General features: G+C 42.9%; 2 protein-coding genes across 6 annotated transcripts in view; one reads left to right on the top strand and one right to left on the bottom strand.

Moving 5' to 3' along the window:
• The first annotated feature begins 13 nt into the window (after positions 1-13).
• CDC26 (cell division cycle 26) lies at positions 14-7,706 on the top strand. 2 transcript variants are annotated; one of them, XM_081152484.1, is made up of 4 exons: positions 14-207; positions 1,970-2,078; positions 2,554-2,675; positions 7,273-7,706. In XM_081152484.1, exons 3-4 carry the CDS (start codon positions 2,595-2,597, stop codon positions 7,447-7,449), a joined length of 258 nt encoding a protein of 85 aa, XP_081008610.1. In that variant the 5' UTR covers positions 14-207; positions 1,970-2,078; positions 2,554-2,594; the 3' UTR covers positions 7,450-7,706. The 2 variants fall into 2 exon arrangements, with proteins under 2 accessions (XP_081008610.1, XP_081008611.1); XM_081152485.1 differs by lacking the exon at positions 14-207 and adding an exon at positions 210-571.
• A 1,824-nt stretch (positions 7,707-9,530) lies between these two features.
• The window catches only part of SLC31A1 (solute carrier family 31 member 1), a 29,861-nt gene continuing 25,828 nt past the window's right edge, over positions 9,531-13,563 (bottom strand). For all 4 annotated transcript variants that reach the window (XM_081150661.1, XM_081150659.1, XM_081150658.1 and 1 more), the window contains one exon: positions 9,531-12,830. In XM_081150661.1, coding sequence (XP_081006787.1) covers positions 12,629-12,830 — 202 coding nt within the window. In that variant the 3' untranslated portion in view covers positions 9,531-12,628. The remainder of the gene's footprint in view (positions 12,831-13,563) is intronic.

Here is a 13,563-nt window from a genome sequence, read left to right as displayed (position 1 = left end):
CACGATGGGACTCGTAGTAGGAAAGAAGGAAAGATTGTGGACACGTCCGGAGGTGTGACTGAGAGAGCCTGGGAGAAATACGCGCAGGTCGAGGTTCTGCGAGGACAGAGCCTCAGGGCATTCTGGGAAGTGTAGTCCAGTTGGCGTAGCAGCAGCTTCTGGGTGGGCGCCGAGGTGTCGCGAGCGGGCTGCGCTGGCTTGAAAGAGGTAGGTGCGCCGAGTGGCGCGGCTCCGGGCTGAACTCCGGAGCGAATCCAGGGCTTCCGGGGCCGTTCCCCCCGGCTCTCCTAGCGGCTTTACGTTGTCCTGGATCCGGGGACCATCTTGCCCTGGAAACCTCTGCCCAGGACCGGTGGTTGCTGCCCTAGAGCTGCAGCGGGCGAGCCGTTCTCGCTGCCGGAAGGTTCCCTCGCAGGGGCTCCCTTTGAGCTGGGTGAATTTGGGCAGCAGCGACTGAAGCTCGAAGAGGTCCCCCCCTTCCCCCCCCGAAGTAACAAAGCCCCGCCGGAGGAGCCACGGCCTACTTTTGTTGTCTTCAGCCCGCTCTTTGTATCCGATGCAGAGTGAGATGGTGGGTGTGAGGCGTCAGGTACACGCGAACAACTGTGCAAGGTCAAGGCCCTGTGTCCGGCTGGGGGCTGGGGCCTGGGAGATGAAATAGGCAAGGTTTTTGCCTCATGCTGGGGGTGGAGATGCTCAAAATGTTAGTGTTTCCCGCCCCTCTCCACAAGGACAGTTCCAATAATGCTGGCTGTTAGTTATTGAGAATTTGCTGGTGGCAAGTGATGTTCCAAGAAGGTAGCCTGCGTTACGTCACTCAGTCCGTACAATAACAGAGTGCGATATGGACCTTGAGGTCTAGTGAAAGGTGAAGCTAATTGTTTAAGCAGTGGATGTATTAGAACCTCTCTGCCCTTTTTCCTCCAGAGCGAGCACTTTTACCCATTACCCTATACTGCTCCCTAGTGGCAAGCTTTTCACATTGTGCAGAAAGGTGAAGACTGCAAAACAACGTTTTTCTTTTAAGCATTTCTCCTCAGAGCTTTGGCTTCCTCTACCATTTATCTACATTGGAATAAAGATTGTGTCTGATTTAGTTCAAAGCAATTTGAAATGTGATGTGCTAGTATTTTGTGTTGATAATATCACCTGTATCCCAATTTTCATGAGAGGGAGAAGGAAACATTTCTTTTTTTGTGTACTTCACAGTCCCTAGCTACATCCTAGATACATGTAATAATAATTTATATCTATAAATAAAGGAGCATGGAAAAGCACAATGCTCATGGAAAATTCATTTCACTTTATTTGGATCTCCAGTTTATTCAACAAAACATTTACTGCCTGATTATTATAGATACACCCTACTGGATGCTATAGAAAATATAAAGATGGCCCAGCCCGGCATGGCTCAGCAGCTGAGCATCAGCCTAGGATCCAGGAGATCGTGGTTCGACTCCCGGTCAGGGCACGTGCCTGGGTTGTGGGCTCCATCCCCAGTCGGGACGTGCAGGAGGCAGCTCATCAGTGACTCATCATTGATGTTTCTATCTCTCTTTCCCTCTCCCTTCCTCTCTCTGAAATCAATAAAGATATATTTTTAAAAAAAAAACACAACGAAAATATAAAGATGCCATCAATAGATTTTAAACTCTGGGGAGTTTTATTTTTTCTCCAAAAAATGTTTTTTGTTGGCATAAGGATTGTCTTGGGTTTTCAACCTGGAGTGTTCTCTTGAGCCCCTTTTTGTCCTTATATTCTTTGCCTAGAATGCCCCTAATCCTCGTTCTTTGCCTGCCCTTCACAAGTCAACGAAGATATCAACTCCTCCAGGGAGTCCTCCGTGTCCCTGTCCACCCCACACTTACACCCAGAGTGAACTGGGCCTGTGTGATGCCATTGCATTACCCTCGTCAATGTTCTTTGTACACTATGCAGGTTTCTGTTTACGTGTTTGTTTTCTCCACAGACTGTGACTGTGCCTTTTAACTCTTCAGCTGACGCACAAGAAGTGTTTGTTTAATGAATGACCTATCTATTTAGGATCTATTTAGACCTGAGGATAACCCTTTGAATTGGTGAGTTAGAGGGAGTTTTCAAGAGATTTAGTGAACTGGTTTTAGTGTTTAGGAGTGATCACAAATCTCTCACAGTTCTCATGTAGAGTTGATCAAATGTAATGGCTTGTATACTCTCCCACTTACACTACTGAATTAAGATGTGATCTCTTAACATTATTCTTTTAGCTAGAAAATGTCTTTGAATGTGACTGGAGCATGCGATTAAAGTGTCTGTTGCCTAGAATTCTCTTACAGGCAGCTTGCTATTTTAAGTTCATGAAGAAAGAGTTTTTTGGAATTACAGTGCTGTGGCTCTCCATCATATAATAAGAATGTTATGTTCAGACACCTAAAGACGTAGAAGTCTTTGTGTGAATCCAAATGAGTCTTGTGTTGCCATTCAGTTTAGTGTGCATGCTTACAAATTGATCTTATATTTGTAGCTGAGATTTATCCCCTCCACTTTTTCCTCCTCTCTGCCATTTTTTAACAGCTAAGAGTTCACTGGGTTTAGCCCTTAGTGTTGATTTCAGTATGTTGCGACGAAAACCAACCCGCCTGGAGCTGAAGCTTGATGACATTGAAGAGTTTGAAAGCATTCGAAAAGACTTGGAGGTAAGAGTACAACTTTCAAACCCTTAGGAATATTTGAAGCAATAACTTAATTTTTGAACTCCAGACACTCGACAGCTTATTTAGATGCTTTACAGGTATCTCCAATTTAATGTATTAGTTTGCTGTGGCCGCTGTAACGAATCACCATAAACGTGGTTTAAGACAACAGAAATTTATGTTTTCACAGTTCTATAGGCCAGAAATCTGTCTCACTGGACTAAATCAGTGTGTCAGCAGGACCATGCTCCCTCCAGGGGCTCTAGGGGAGAACCTGTTCCTGACTCTTCCAGCTTCTGGTGGTCACTGGCATTGCTTGACTTGTGGCTGAATCATTCAAATCTCTGATCACACTGCCTTCTCCTCTCCTGTCTGTGAAATCTCCCTTTTCCCCCTTTTAAGGATACATGTGATGGCATTTAGGGCCTACTCACATAATCCAGGATAATGTCCTCATCTCAAGATCCTTAATCACATCTGCAGGGATCCTTTTTTCATGTAAGACAACATTTACAGGTTCCTGGGGTTAGGACCTGATAGCTTCGGGGTTCATTATGCACCTCACTACACTGAACATGTTAAAACAAAAAAACTCTTGATTTCTTCCTCAAGCCAGTTTCACCTCAGTATTCCTCTTCTCAGTATCTATGCATCTGCTCAAGCCAAGGGTCACTCTTGAGTTCTCCCTTTCCCTCCCCCTTTATATATAACCTGTCTGTAAACTCTTTGATTCTACCTCCAGAATATTCTAGAACCTATCAATACCTTTTCATCCCCACTATTACAACCCTGATCCAAGTAACCATCATCTCTCTCTACAATTTCAGTAGCATCCTAAGTGGTCTTTCTACTTCCATTTTTGTCTTTCCAGTTCTTTCTCCATCAGGTATCTAGAATGATCTTTAAAAATGTTAAGATCAAGTCATTCCCCTGCTTAAAATTCTTCAGTGGTTTGCTACACTGAAAATAAAATCTCAATTCCTATACCTTACAAGATTTTCTATGTTCCGGCCCTTCCTGGCTTTTACTTCCTGCTACTTGTTGCCTTGCCCTCTGTACCCCAGACACACTGGCTTTCTTACACTTCCTTGAATGTGCAAAATTATTTATCACTCATGGCCTTTGCACATATTATTTCCCTCTGCCTGGAGTGCACCCCCTTCATATCTCTGTTTAAATGTCACTTCTTCAGTCTGTGAGGCCTCTTCTGACCCTGTCAGCTTGGGTGTGTCTTCCTATCCATGCTGGCTCCAACTCATTAGGATCTCTCAAAGCACTTTATTCTTTGATTTTGTAGCATTTATTATAATTTACAATGACCTGTTTGTTTAGTGTAAAACCATTTACGTTAGGAACCTTGATTGTAGAAATCGTGCCTTCTTCACCGTTGGGTTCCCAGGATCTAGTACATAGTCAGAGCTCAATGGTTTGTTTTGTTTATCCTGATGATATCACCTGGTGATATTTTTCCATTGCTGCTTCAGAGCGAGTGGAAGGGAGGGAGAGAGAGAAAGAGAGAAACATCCATGTGAGAGAGACATTGATTGGTTGCCTCCCACATGCACCGTAGCCTGCAGCCGAGGTACGTGCCCTTGGCTGGAATCGAAACCAGGACCCTTTAGTCCACTGGCCAACGCTCTAACCACCGAGCCAAGCCAGCTAAGGCTCAATATGTATTTTTAAGTGTAGCCTTACCCCCAGTATCAGATGTGCATTAGTAAGACTTAAACTCTTCAGTGGCCTTCAGAATAAAGTCCAGACTCCTTAGGATGGCATACAGTGCCCTTGCTCATCTCTCCACTTTATCTTTCACTGCCCAGTTATCTTTACGTGTACTCTCAGTACCTCTGCGCACTCTGTTCCCTTTCCCCGAGGTGCCCTTTGCCTTTCTTGCCGGCTGACTCCTATTCACCTTTTGACTCAGCTCCTTCCAGAAGTCTTTCTTGATTTTCTACCCCAGCTGGGTTAGGTTCAGCCTCTTCCTCCTGAGCTGACCCCTCTTAGGTACTGTCACTGTTGTAATTGTCTGTTTTTCTTTTTCCCTCCACTAGTCCGTATGCTCCTTGGAGGCAGGAACGAGTATGTTCTTCTCAGCATCTGTCCCCTGCAGTACCAGGCCCAGCCGAGATGCTCAATACAAGTCTATTTTCATTTGCTGTCCTAGTAGCTGTTTTATACTATGTGGCAGAGGACACTACATCTTGTACATATCCATGAACACGGTGGCTTTACTGTGTATTGTATATGCTGCTATTTTTCAACACCTAAAATCTTATTTCTGGGTATAAGGTTACTCTAAGGAATTATTAGTGATTGTGTTCGGGGTGATAATGGCATGATAGTTACGCTGATCCTCGGCCCATTGTTCTCAGATACTTCCTCTGCCTTTGACTTTCTCTGATCTGTATCACAGGGGGCTCCCAGCCTGTATGTGCTTCTTCTTAAGACAGATAACTTGGATTTTTCTTTTCCCATTTCCTCATCCTAGAGACTTTAGTTCCTCTGAGCCATAAAGTGCTAGCTAGCTTACTGAACTTTGACTCTGTGGAGTCAGCTCACTGCTGAGTTAATCTTTCTACTAAAGGCAGTATCCAGTGGGTCTGGGTTGTTTTAGAGAAACTTAGGTGGGAGGGATAGTTTTGCCCTGAACTAAAATGAAACCAGAAGAAAACTGGTATTACATTTGTTATTGAAATTAGTTTGATTACATTTTGATGACTCTGGATTCTGAAACAATCAGCAGTCATTCACAGTGGGAAGCCCTTTAAATGATTTAATTCCATTTGGATAGTCTCAGAGTTTCTCATGGCTTATAAAATGATAGCATCCTTTCCCTTTTAGAAATGTGGTCACCAAGTTATTTGGGGAGAACTTTCTAATGTTTCTTATTGGTAGTGTAGACTAACTAGAGAGTAACTCAGGGAATTATTATACTCATCTATATATACAGGGTGGGGCAAAAGTAGGTTTACAGCTGTTCATATGGAAAATAATACAATAATAAATAATACAAGATCCTCGCCAGTGTTGCTTAGTGGTTGAGCATCAACCTGTGAGCCAGGAGATCGCAGTTTGATTCCCGGTCAGGGCACATGCCTGGGTTGCGGGCTTGATCCCCAGTAGGGGCGTGTGGGAGGCAGCCAGTAAACGATGGTCTCATCATTGATGTTTCGCTCTCTCTCCCCTCTCTTTGAAATCAATAAAAAGTTGTATTTAAAAAATAAATAATACATGAATAAACTATTTCTTGTACTCTTGTGAACCTACTTTTGCCCTACCCTGTGTGTGTGTGTACATATATATAGTAATACCTTATTTGATTATTTAAAAGTTCAGCAGTAAGTGGTGAGGTGTGGAAGCAATTCCAGTGATTAGAGTAGTCGAGCCCTTCTAGTAAGGAAGTCGAGATAAGACATGCTCATTCTCTCAAAGATCGTCATCATCTATTTTTAGTTACATGGTGGTAGTTATGGGATATCTTTTTTTAAATGGTCAAGCTGCGACATAGACTTTGTGAATTCTGCATTCACTTGTGATTTAAGAGCCAAACCTTTTCTCTGAAAACAAATGAAATCCCAAGCCTTTTGATAAGATGGCACAAAACCTTCTATTCCTGTGTTACATTTAATCTCATGATGTCAGTCATGCTGTTAACTTCTGGTGGTTATTGTTTTACCAGTCACTTAATTTTCCCATCTATTATCTTGAATAATACATTTCCTGAACCACCCTTCTCTCCTCCTTGTCTGACAACCCTTGTTTACCTTCCTAATTGCAGCTTCCTGCTCTGCACCTTCACTCCTCACCTCTCTGTGTCTCTTTGGCAGTGTGGGCTCCTCTGTCATAGCTTAGAGCACACTATGTTGTAATTGCCTACTTACCTGTTTCCCCAGTAGATGATGACATCCTGAAGGTATGGTTTATATCTATAATCATCATACAGTAGTCCTCCCTTCTCTGTGAGGGATATGTTCCAAGACCCCCACTGGATGTCTGAAACCGGGGGTAGTACTGAACCTTATATATACTATGTTTTTTCGTATACATGCATACCTATGATAAAGTTTAATTTGTAATTAATAACAATAAGTAGGACAGTTACAGTAATATACTGCAATAAGTTATGTGAATGTGGTCTCTCAAAATATCTTGTGCTGTACTCTTCTTACGATGTGAGATGATACAGTGACTGTGATGAGATGAAGTGAGGTGAATGACCGCGTTAGACTACTATATATAAGGGTGACTTGTATACATCACAGCGATACTGCGACAGCCATTCTGATCACGGAGGCAGCTATAAAGTGACTAAAAGGCAGGTAGTGTATACAAGGTGGAGATGCTAGAATTTCTGGAATTTCCCATTTAATACTTTTGGACCTTGGTTGACCGTGGGTAACTGAAACCACAGAAAGCAAAACCGTGGGTAAGGGGGGACTGCTGTACCCAACCTGTATTCCTAACCATCCAAACCTAGGATTTCAGTTTATTGTTCTATAGAACCTATCCTTTACCCTTTGCCAAGTACATGATGGGTGCCAAATAAATATCTGCTAATGGAAAGAATGTTGCCTTAATCCTAAAACTTTTGTACTTTCAGACCCGTAAGAAACAAAGGGAAGATGTGGATGTCGTAGGAGGCAGTGATGGAGAAGGGGCCATAGGGCTCAGCAGTGACCCCAAGAGTCGGGAACAAGTGATTAATGATCGAATTGGTTATAAACCTCAAGCCAAGCCCAACAATCGTTCATCTCAATTTGGAAGTTTTGAATTTTAGAGTTGGATTATCTTGCTTGCTAGAGCCCTGGAATGGTGTAAAATGATGGCAGAAGTACAAACGAGGTCCAGGGATTTGAGCTTGTAGTCAAGCAGAATGTTTACCTCCCGCAGAGAGAAATACTTCTGCATGAGATTACTGATGCTTACCTTTCACTCGAAGCCGAAATCCAAACTCTGGTTTGTCTCTGGAGAATTTGACTCTGTAAAACTTGTCTGATTTTTGTTTTTAAAAATAAATATATTTTTGGAAAAGTATGAGATATCCTTAATGAAATCTAATAGCACTGCTAACCCTCAGACTTGAAAAGGTAGTTGATACAGAGGTGACATCATTCTTTCCATCTTTATTAAAAGACCTTGAGCACAGGACACTCCAGTTCACCCTCATCACTGACTTTCATTTGACTCATTTATTCAGCAAGTATTTATTCAGTGCCTACTGTGTGCCAGGTACCATTCTAGGCACTTAGTAACATTAATGAATAAAATCAACAAAGATCCTGCCCTCCTTGTGGGGATTAGATTTAGTGATTTGGTATAAACTCGATCCATTATGAACTTGTTCCTTCGGACCCAAACCTCTTGGCAGTAATAAGGCTTAGTGGAAAATCCTCCCCAAACTAAGCACATACACTTAGCAAATTGAGTTCTCATGCGGTTTTCCTTTGGATCAGGCCTCACACACCCTGAGCACAGGTTGTGTTCCATGCTCTGGGGCTTCACATGAAGGCTGGGCAGTCAGCTGGTGAGGAGGGAAAGGAGAGGTTAACCAAAGCAGACCTCACGAGGGCTTGCCTGACCACTCCCATGTGCAGAGTTCTGCTCTTCAGCTCATAAGGAGTAAATTTTCTGTTCTACTTATTTAATCATATAGCAAGGGGTTAAGATCATGGACTCTGGGAATCAGGTTGGCCGTGGATTTATCATTGTTGGTTGAAGCTGAGTGGTAGGTGCAGAGGGGTGCATAACACGATTCCTTCTACTTTTGTTTGGGATCATAATTAAAAGGATTAAAAATCATGGATTGTGGTGTGAAGTGCCTCGAGCTGCAATTCCAGCACAGTCACTTTCTTGCTGTGTTATCTGGAGCTAATGACTTAAATTTTGTGAGCCGCTCTCCTTACCATATCATGGAGATAGTACATATCTAAAAGGGCTGCTGTAGAAGTTGTTGCTATTACTGTCTGTCTTAGTAGTTTCACGTGGTGAGCTCCTTAGGCAGGTCTGTGACTTAACTGAACTGGCTATTCTTTCTGTGTGGTTCAATTCCAAGCTCATACAACAATAAAAAATATTTACTGAATTCCTCCAAGGTGCCAGGCTTTTTCTAGGAACTAGTGATACAACAGTGAACAAAGTAGACAGACAATAAAATCCCTGCCCTTATGGAGATATTTTGGTGGAAGTTGACAGGAAATAGAATAAAAAATTTTATACTTACTCTGGCTTAGATGCCTATTTATTATATTTTGGAGCTTTAAACATATTGCTCCTCATTCAAATACATACTATTATTGCCACTTTATAATTGAGAAAACTTAAGGCTTAGGGATTATTAAAAGAACTTGCTGAAGGTCACATTTCTAGTAAGTGGTGGAGCCAGGATCCAAACCCACGTACGCTTGACTCCAAAGTCCAGGCTCCTCATACTATACCATGGAAAAGACTAGAAGTGGTGGTGAATGGCAAGGTGGCCACCTGGGGGCCAGTATGAAGGGCAAATAACACCAGCATTCTGACATTCCCAAAGGGACGGGCAGGGCCAATGCTCATCTCAAGGCTCAGCAGTGAAGTTGTGAGAGGCCCAACTCAGGACCTCTTGCCTGACAGCATAAATATAGGGATGGGATTATGATGCAAGTTAGCTTTTAAATTCAGGAATCCCTAGTGTACTGAGATATTTGCAGCTTCATGCAGAGCCTGTCACCCATGCAAGTAGAGCAGGAAAATGGTATGAAAACATAAGGGGACCATGCCACCTAAAGACTGACCTCTTAGAAACTGATGGTGATGGCCAAGACTCTATGTGCACAATGAGAGACCACATGTTCCGATACCACTCTGGGGAAAAGACACGCATAGAATCACAAAATCAAAATATTTATTTTGTTCTTTTGTACATGACACTGTTAAAACATTCCTACTGTAGCAATACTGCTCTCCAGGAGCTTACAATCTAAAACAGTCAACATTAACTGTGGACCCAGTGATTAAGGCATTATATCAAATGCAGACTTTGTATTTTTAGATGAATCTTCTGAAAGAAGCAGCTGGAGAGGGCAGGATCAAAATTAAATGACATGAAAGTGTACCCCCTGCCCCCTCCCCTTCCAGCTCCTAACCCTTTGTGGCTAGAATTCAAGACTAGTGCCCCACAGCCTGAAAGGGAATTCCAGACAACCCTACCATAGGAGTAGTGACAAACCTTAATCTCTCATTCCCTGGTGGACACGGGATTCCCTGTTTGTGGGCACTGAGGAGCTGAGTGTTGCTCCAGCATAGACTGGAGAGAGCAATTAAGATTCTATAATTGCAGATGGTACCAGGTAGCCCTCTACCCAACCTTACAGAAATTCCAGTGGGACACTTGCTCCTTGAAACGTGCTTAAGGTCTCTACCAAGTTTTACAACTTCTGGCTGGTATCTACATCCACTGCATAGTAATGTCCACTGCATCAGGAGGGCCAGGGAGATTTAATAAACTAGACATATGGGATAAAAGACGTTATCTTCTAGCTATGAGAGAGAGAAGAGGGAAATGGAGAGCAAAAAGGGTGCCGAAGAAATGGGGATACATGCTTCTAATAGATTTGCACAGGGAGGGAGGAAAAGAAATTTGGATCCAAAAGGAACAAAGAAGTCAGGAACTATATTCCAAATGAACAGGGACACAGAAATGAGAGTCAGCGAGACCATTACATTATCACAACCCAAGAGCTCAAGAAAGAAGGGATTTAAGCTTTTATTTTTTCTCTTTCACTAGCTTGCTTTGGCAACCTAGTCTAAGAATTGCTGGAATTCAGGTTTTTCAGGAGACTGTCTTGACCACCTGAAGACCTATCCCAAATTGATGTTTCTCTCTGGGAGTTTCAAATTCATCGCACTTTGTCTTAACTGGCCTTGATTTTCTTACCTTAATAATAAGGTCCTGTTCCTAAAAGGGTATTACAGCAGCTCATTCCAAGATTTCTAGAGAGCACCAGGGTCACTACTAAACGTTCTTTTTACTTTATTATTCCTTGGCTTCTGAGACAATAACAGGCTATTTACACTTTAATGTTGGACTCTGTCAGTACCTGTCGTTCACTCTGCTCCTGCTATGTATCAGCACTATAAGGGGTTGGAATGAGAGAAAAGCACAAAACTTAGGTTCTTAGGTTTTAAGTACCTAAGGCTCCATTCATCAATTCAGTAGGCTCACAACCCTCTCTTGGTTCAAAGCCATGGAAGTACACCTTCCTCACTCCAATAGTTAACTGTACCCACAGAGAATGTTCAAACTTCAAAACCACAACAGAGGCCAACAGGATAGCTGTGCTCTGTCTCTTCTGCCCTGAGGCACAACTGGAGCCTAGCACCAAGGAGGGCAGGATTTAACAGACCAGCATAGAAGAGTCACTTTATAGAGGTAGTTTGGACTGGGAACAAAGCTGCAGCATAGACTAACAACTGAATAGATAAAAATCCAATGTGATTCTTCATTGAGAAAAGAGGTTTTGGCCTCTTGTGATCTAATTAAGCCCCCGAGAGTAACAAAGATGGTCACGTAGAGGATGATCTGCCTGGTATGGGCATGGATGGGGGGAGCCTAAGGAATATCTGGCCATCAGCAAAACACACCCTAAGCCTCTCCAAAGATAGGGCTATACTTTTGTCCTTCTGGCCTGTGATTGGCTAATTGACACTGCAGATCAAAGGTTCTTTCTCAATCTTCAAGCTATTTCCAAGATCTTTAAAAATAAGGACTGGTGATTTCATACATGCTGATGAAAGTTACTTTGGCTGCAGCCCTCGTGCATGCGTGCTTGGGCACACATACACAGTCAGAGCTGCGTAAGTGTTTGTGGAATGATTAAGTATTGACCAGCAGCACTTAGCACATGACTGAAGCCCTGACATACCACCTACCAGTGAGTAATTCAAATTTCCATGCTCACCCCACCAGGCTTAAAGCAGAGATTCTCAAAGTTTGGCCCCCTGACCATCAGCAGGAGCATCACCTGGGAACTTCTAGAAATGCCAAGTTTTGGCTCTGGGCTGAGGCCCACAACTAGTGTTTTTAACAAGCCCTTGAGGTGATGTAGTGCATGCTAAAGTTTGAAAACCACTGGTTTAGAGGCAGACACATAAAAACAGTAATGGGAGATAAGGATTCAAACTTTTTTGCCTCATTCAGTTGTGACAAACCAAGGTACCAAGTCAAAGTAAAATGTCAATTGGTTTTATTTTAAAATATCTATTTCTATTTCCTCAAACTGATTGTCATCTTTTTTTGATTGACAAGTTCATTCTAATCAAAATGTTAAGTGGGAACCCAATAGATGAATCAGCCACCCAAGAATGCATACTTCTGCGAGCTCTAGACCTGTATTTAGTCTCAAACCACTCTCCGCCCACTACAAAAATTTCAGTGCAACACATCACACCTAGGGAAAGGCACAATGTACTTCCTACTCATTGAGTTCAAAGACTGGAATTTATTTTTTAATGTTAAGTTTGGGTTCTGGGTTTAGTTGGGCAAGAATTTCCCTCAGCTGCCATGAATCCTAGCTGAAGTTAATCCCTTCCCACCACTGACCCAGGAAAAACCCACCAAATTCACAGATTGTCTGTTAAACATAAAAACAGAAGACTAAAAAAGAAAGCAAGAGATCAAGCCATTGAAGAGCAAGCTGCCCAGATTAGACAAGAACATATAACTTGGATCTAAAAAAATGGTAGAGGAGAAGACATCTCATGGGTGGCTTCACCTCAAGAGAAACGGGAATCTCAGCGCAGGAAAGAGAACAGTCGGGGGTTACCGCATTAGCTCAGACTGCAAGCTAAACCTCTGTTGAGCAGGTGTGTGTGTAAGGAGCTAAGGAGCAAGAAGGGAAGATACAAGTAGGCATTATGTCTTCCAGTCTTGAACTGCTTCCCACTGCAATCAATAAGGCCACACACCATGAAGTCTGACATTAATGGCAATGCTCTGTGATGTCCACTACCACTGCCTTCTTCCAGCTGAAGAGGAAGTACCCTGTGCCGGCCCCCGCTGCCACAGCAATGCACAGGTACCCATTGTAGGTCATGAAGATGAGCATGAGGAAGTAGCTGATGACCACCTGGATGATATGCAGCACTGTCTGCAGGAGGTGAGGAAAGCTCAGCATCTGTTGCCTGGAGAATAAATAGGGAAACAACAATCAAAGACCCCTGGGAGTGTTGAGGCAGCTCTGCACATCAGGAGAAAGGGGGAACTGTTGTCATGAGAACTTGAACTGGACTCCCTCACAGCCACCCTGGTGGCTCATGGTACTTTTATGTATGTATGTTGTATATTGGTCCCTGGAAATGAAACATGACAGGGTGGTCAGGTTTATAAGCAATGGCTAGTTATGGTTATATGTCAGCAGGAGGAACCCTCTTTGAAAGCTGGGAGAGGAAGGAGGCCTAATCCCGATTTACCTCCACCTTGGATCCTAAAAGGAAAGCCTAAACCCTCCCCTGCTTATTTGCCTGAGCATTTTCAGGCTTCCACCTTTGCAAAGTTCACATTCTAAAGAAATGGCAGTAGAATTGAGGGTTGGGTGGTATAGTAGAAAGTACTTAATGAGGGATCAGGAGAACTGGCTATTTTATCCCTCTGTCACTTACTAGTTCTGTCACCTTAGGTAAGTCACAATCTGTTTTGGCGCCACAAGCTCATCAGTACAGTGGAAATAAATAATGCTGTGCTTACTCAAGAGCAGGATATTGGTCTATAGGACTGCATGAACTCCAATTCACTTTTCAGACCTATACTTCTATTAAGTATAAGTCTCAAAAATCATTTGTCAATCTGTGAGAAAAACCAATAGTCATCCAAATACTTTCTTAGATGGAATATAGACATTTGTACAGTCATTATAAG

This window comes from Miniopterus schreibersii (genome assembly GCF_964146895.1).
Source record: "Miniopterus schreibersii genome assembly, chromosome: 11".
Taxonomy (NCBI): Eukaryota; Metazoa; Chordata; class Mammalia; order Chiroptera; family Miniopteridae; genus Miniopterus; species Miniopterus schreibersii.
Note: the sequence above shows the minus strand (reverse complement) of the source record. Positions and strands in the feature narration are given on the sequence as shown.

Bases quoted from the DNA above. Each gene is read 5' to 3' on its own strand.
- CDC26 (XM_081152484.1), top strand. From the start codon at position 2,595: ATGTTGCGACGAAAACCAACCCGCCTGGAGCTGAAGCTTGATGACATT. The intron at 2,676-7,272 runs GTAAGAGTACAA...TTGTACTTTCAG, and splicing joins GCATTCGAAAAGACTTGGAG to ACCCGTAAGAAACAAAGGGA.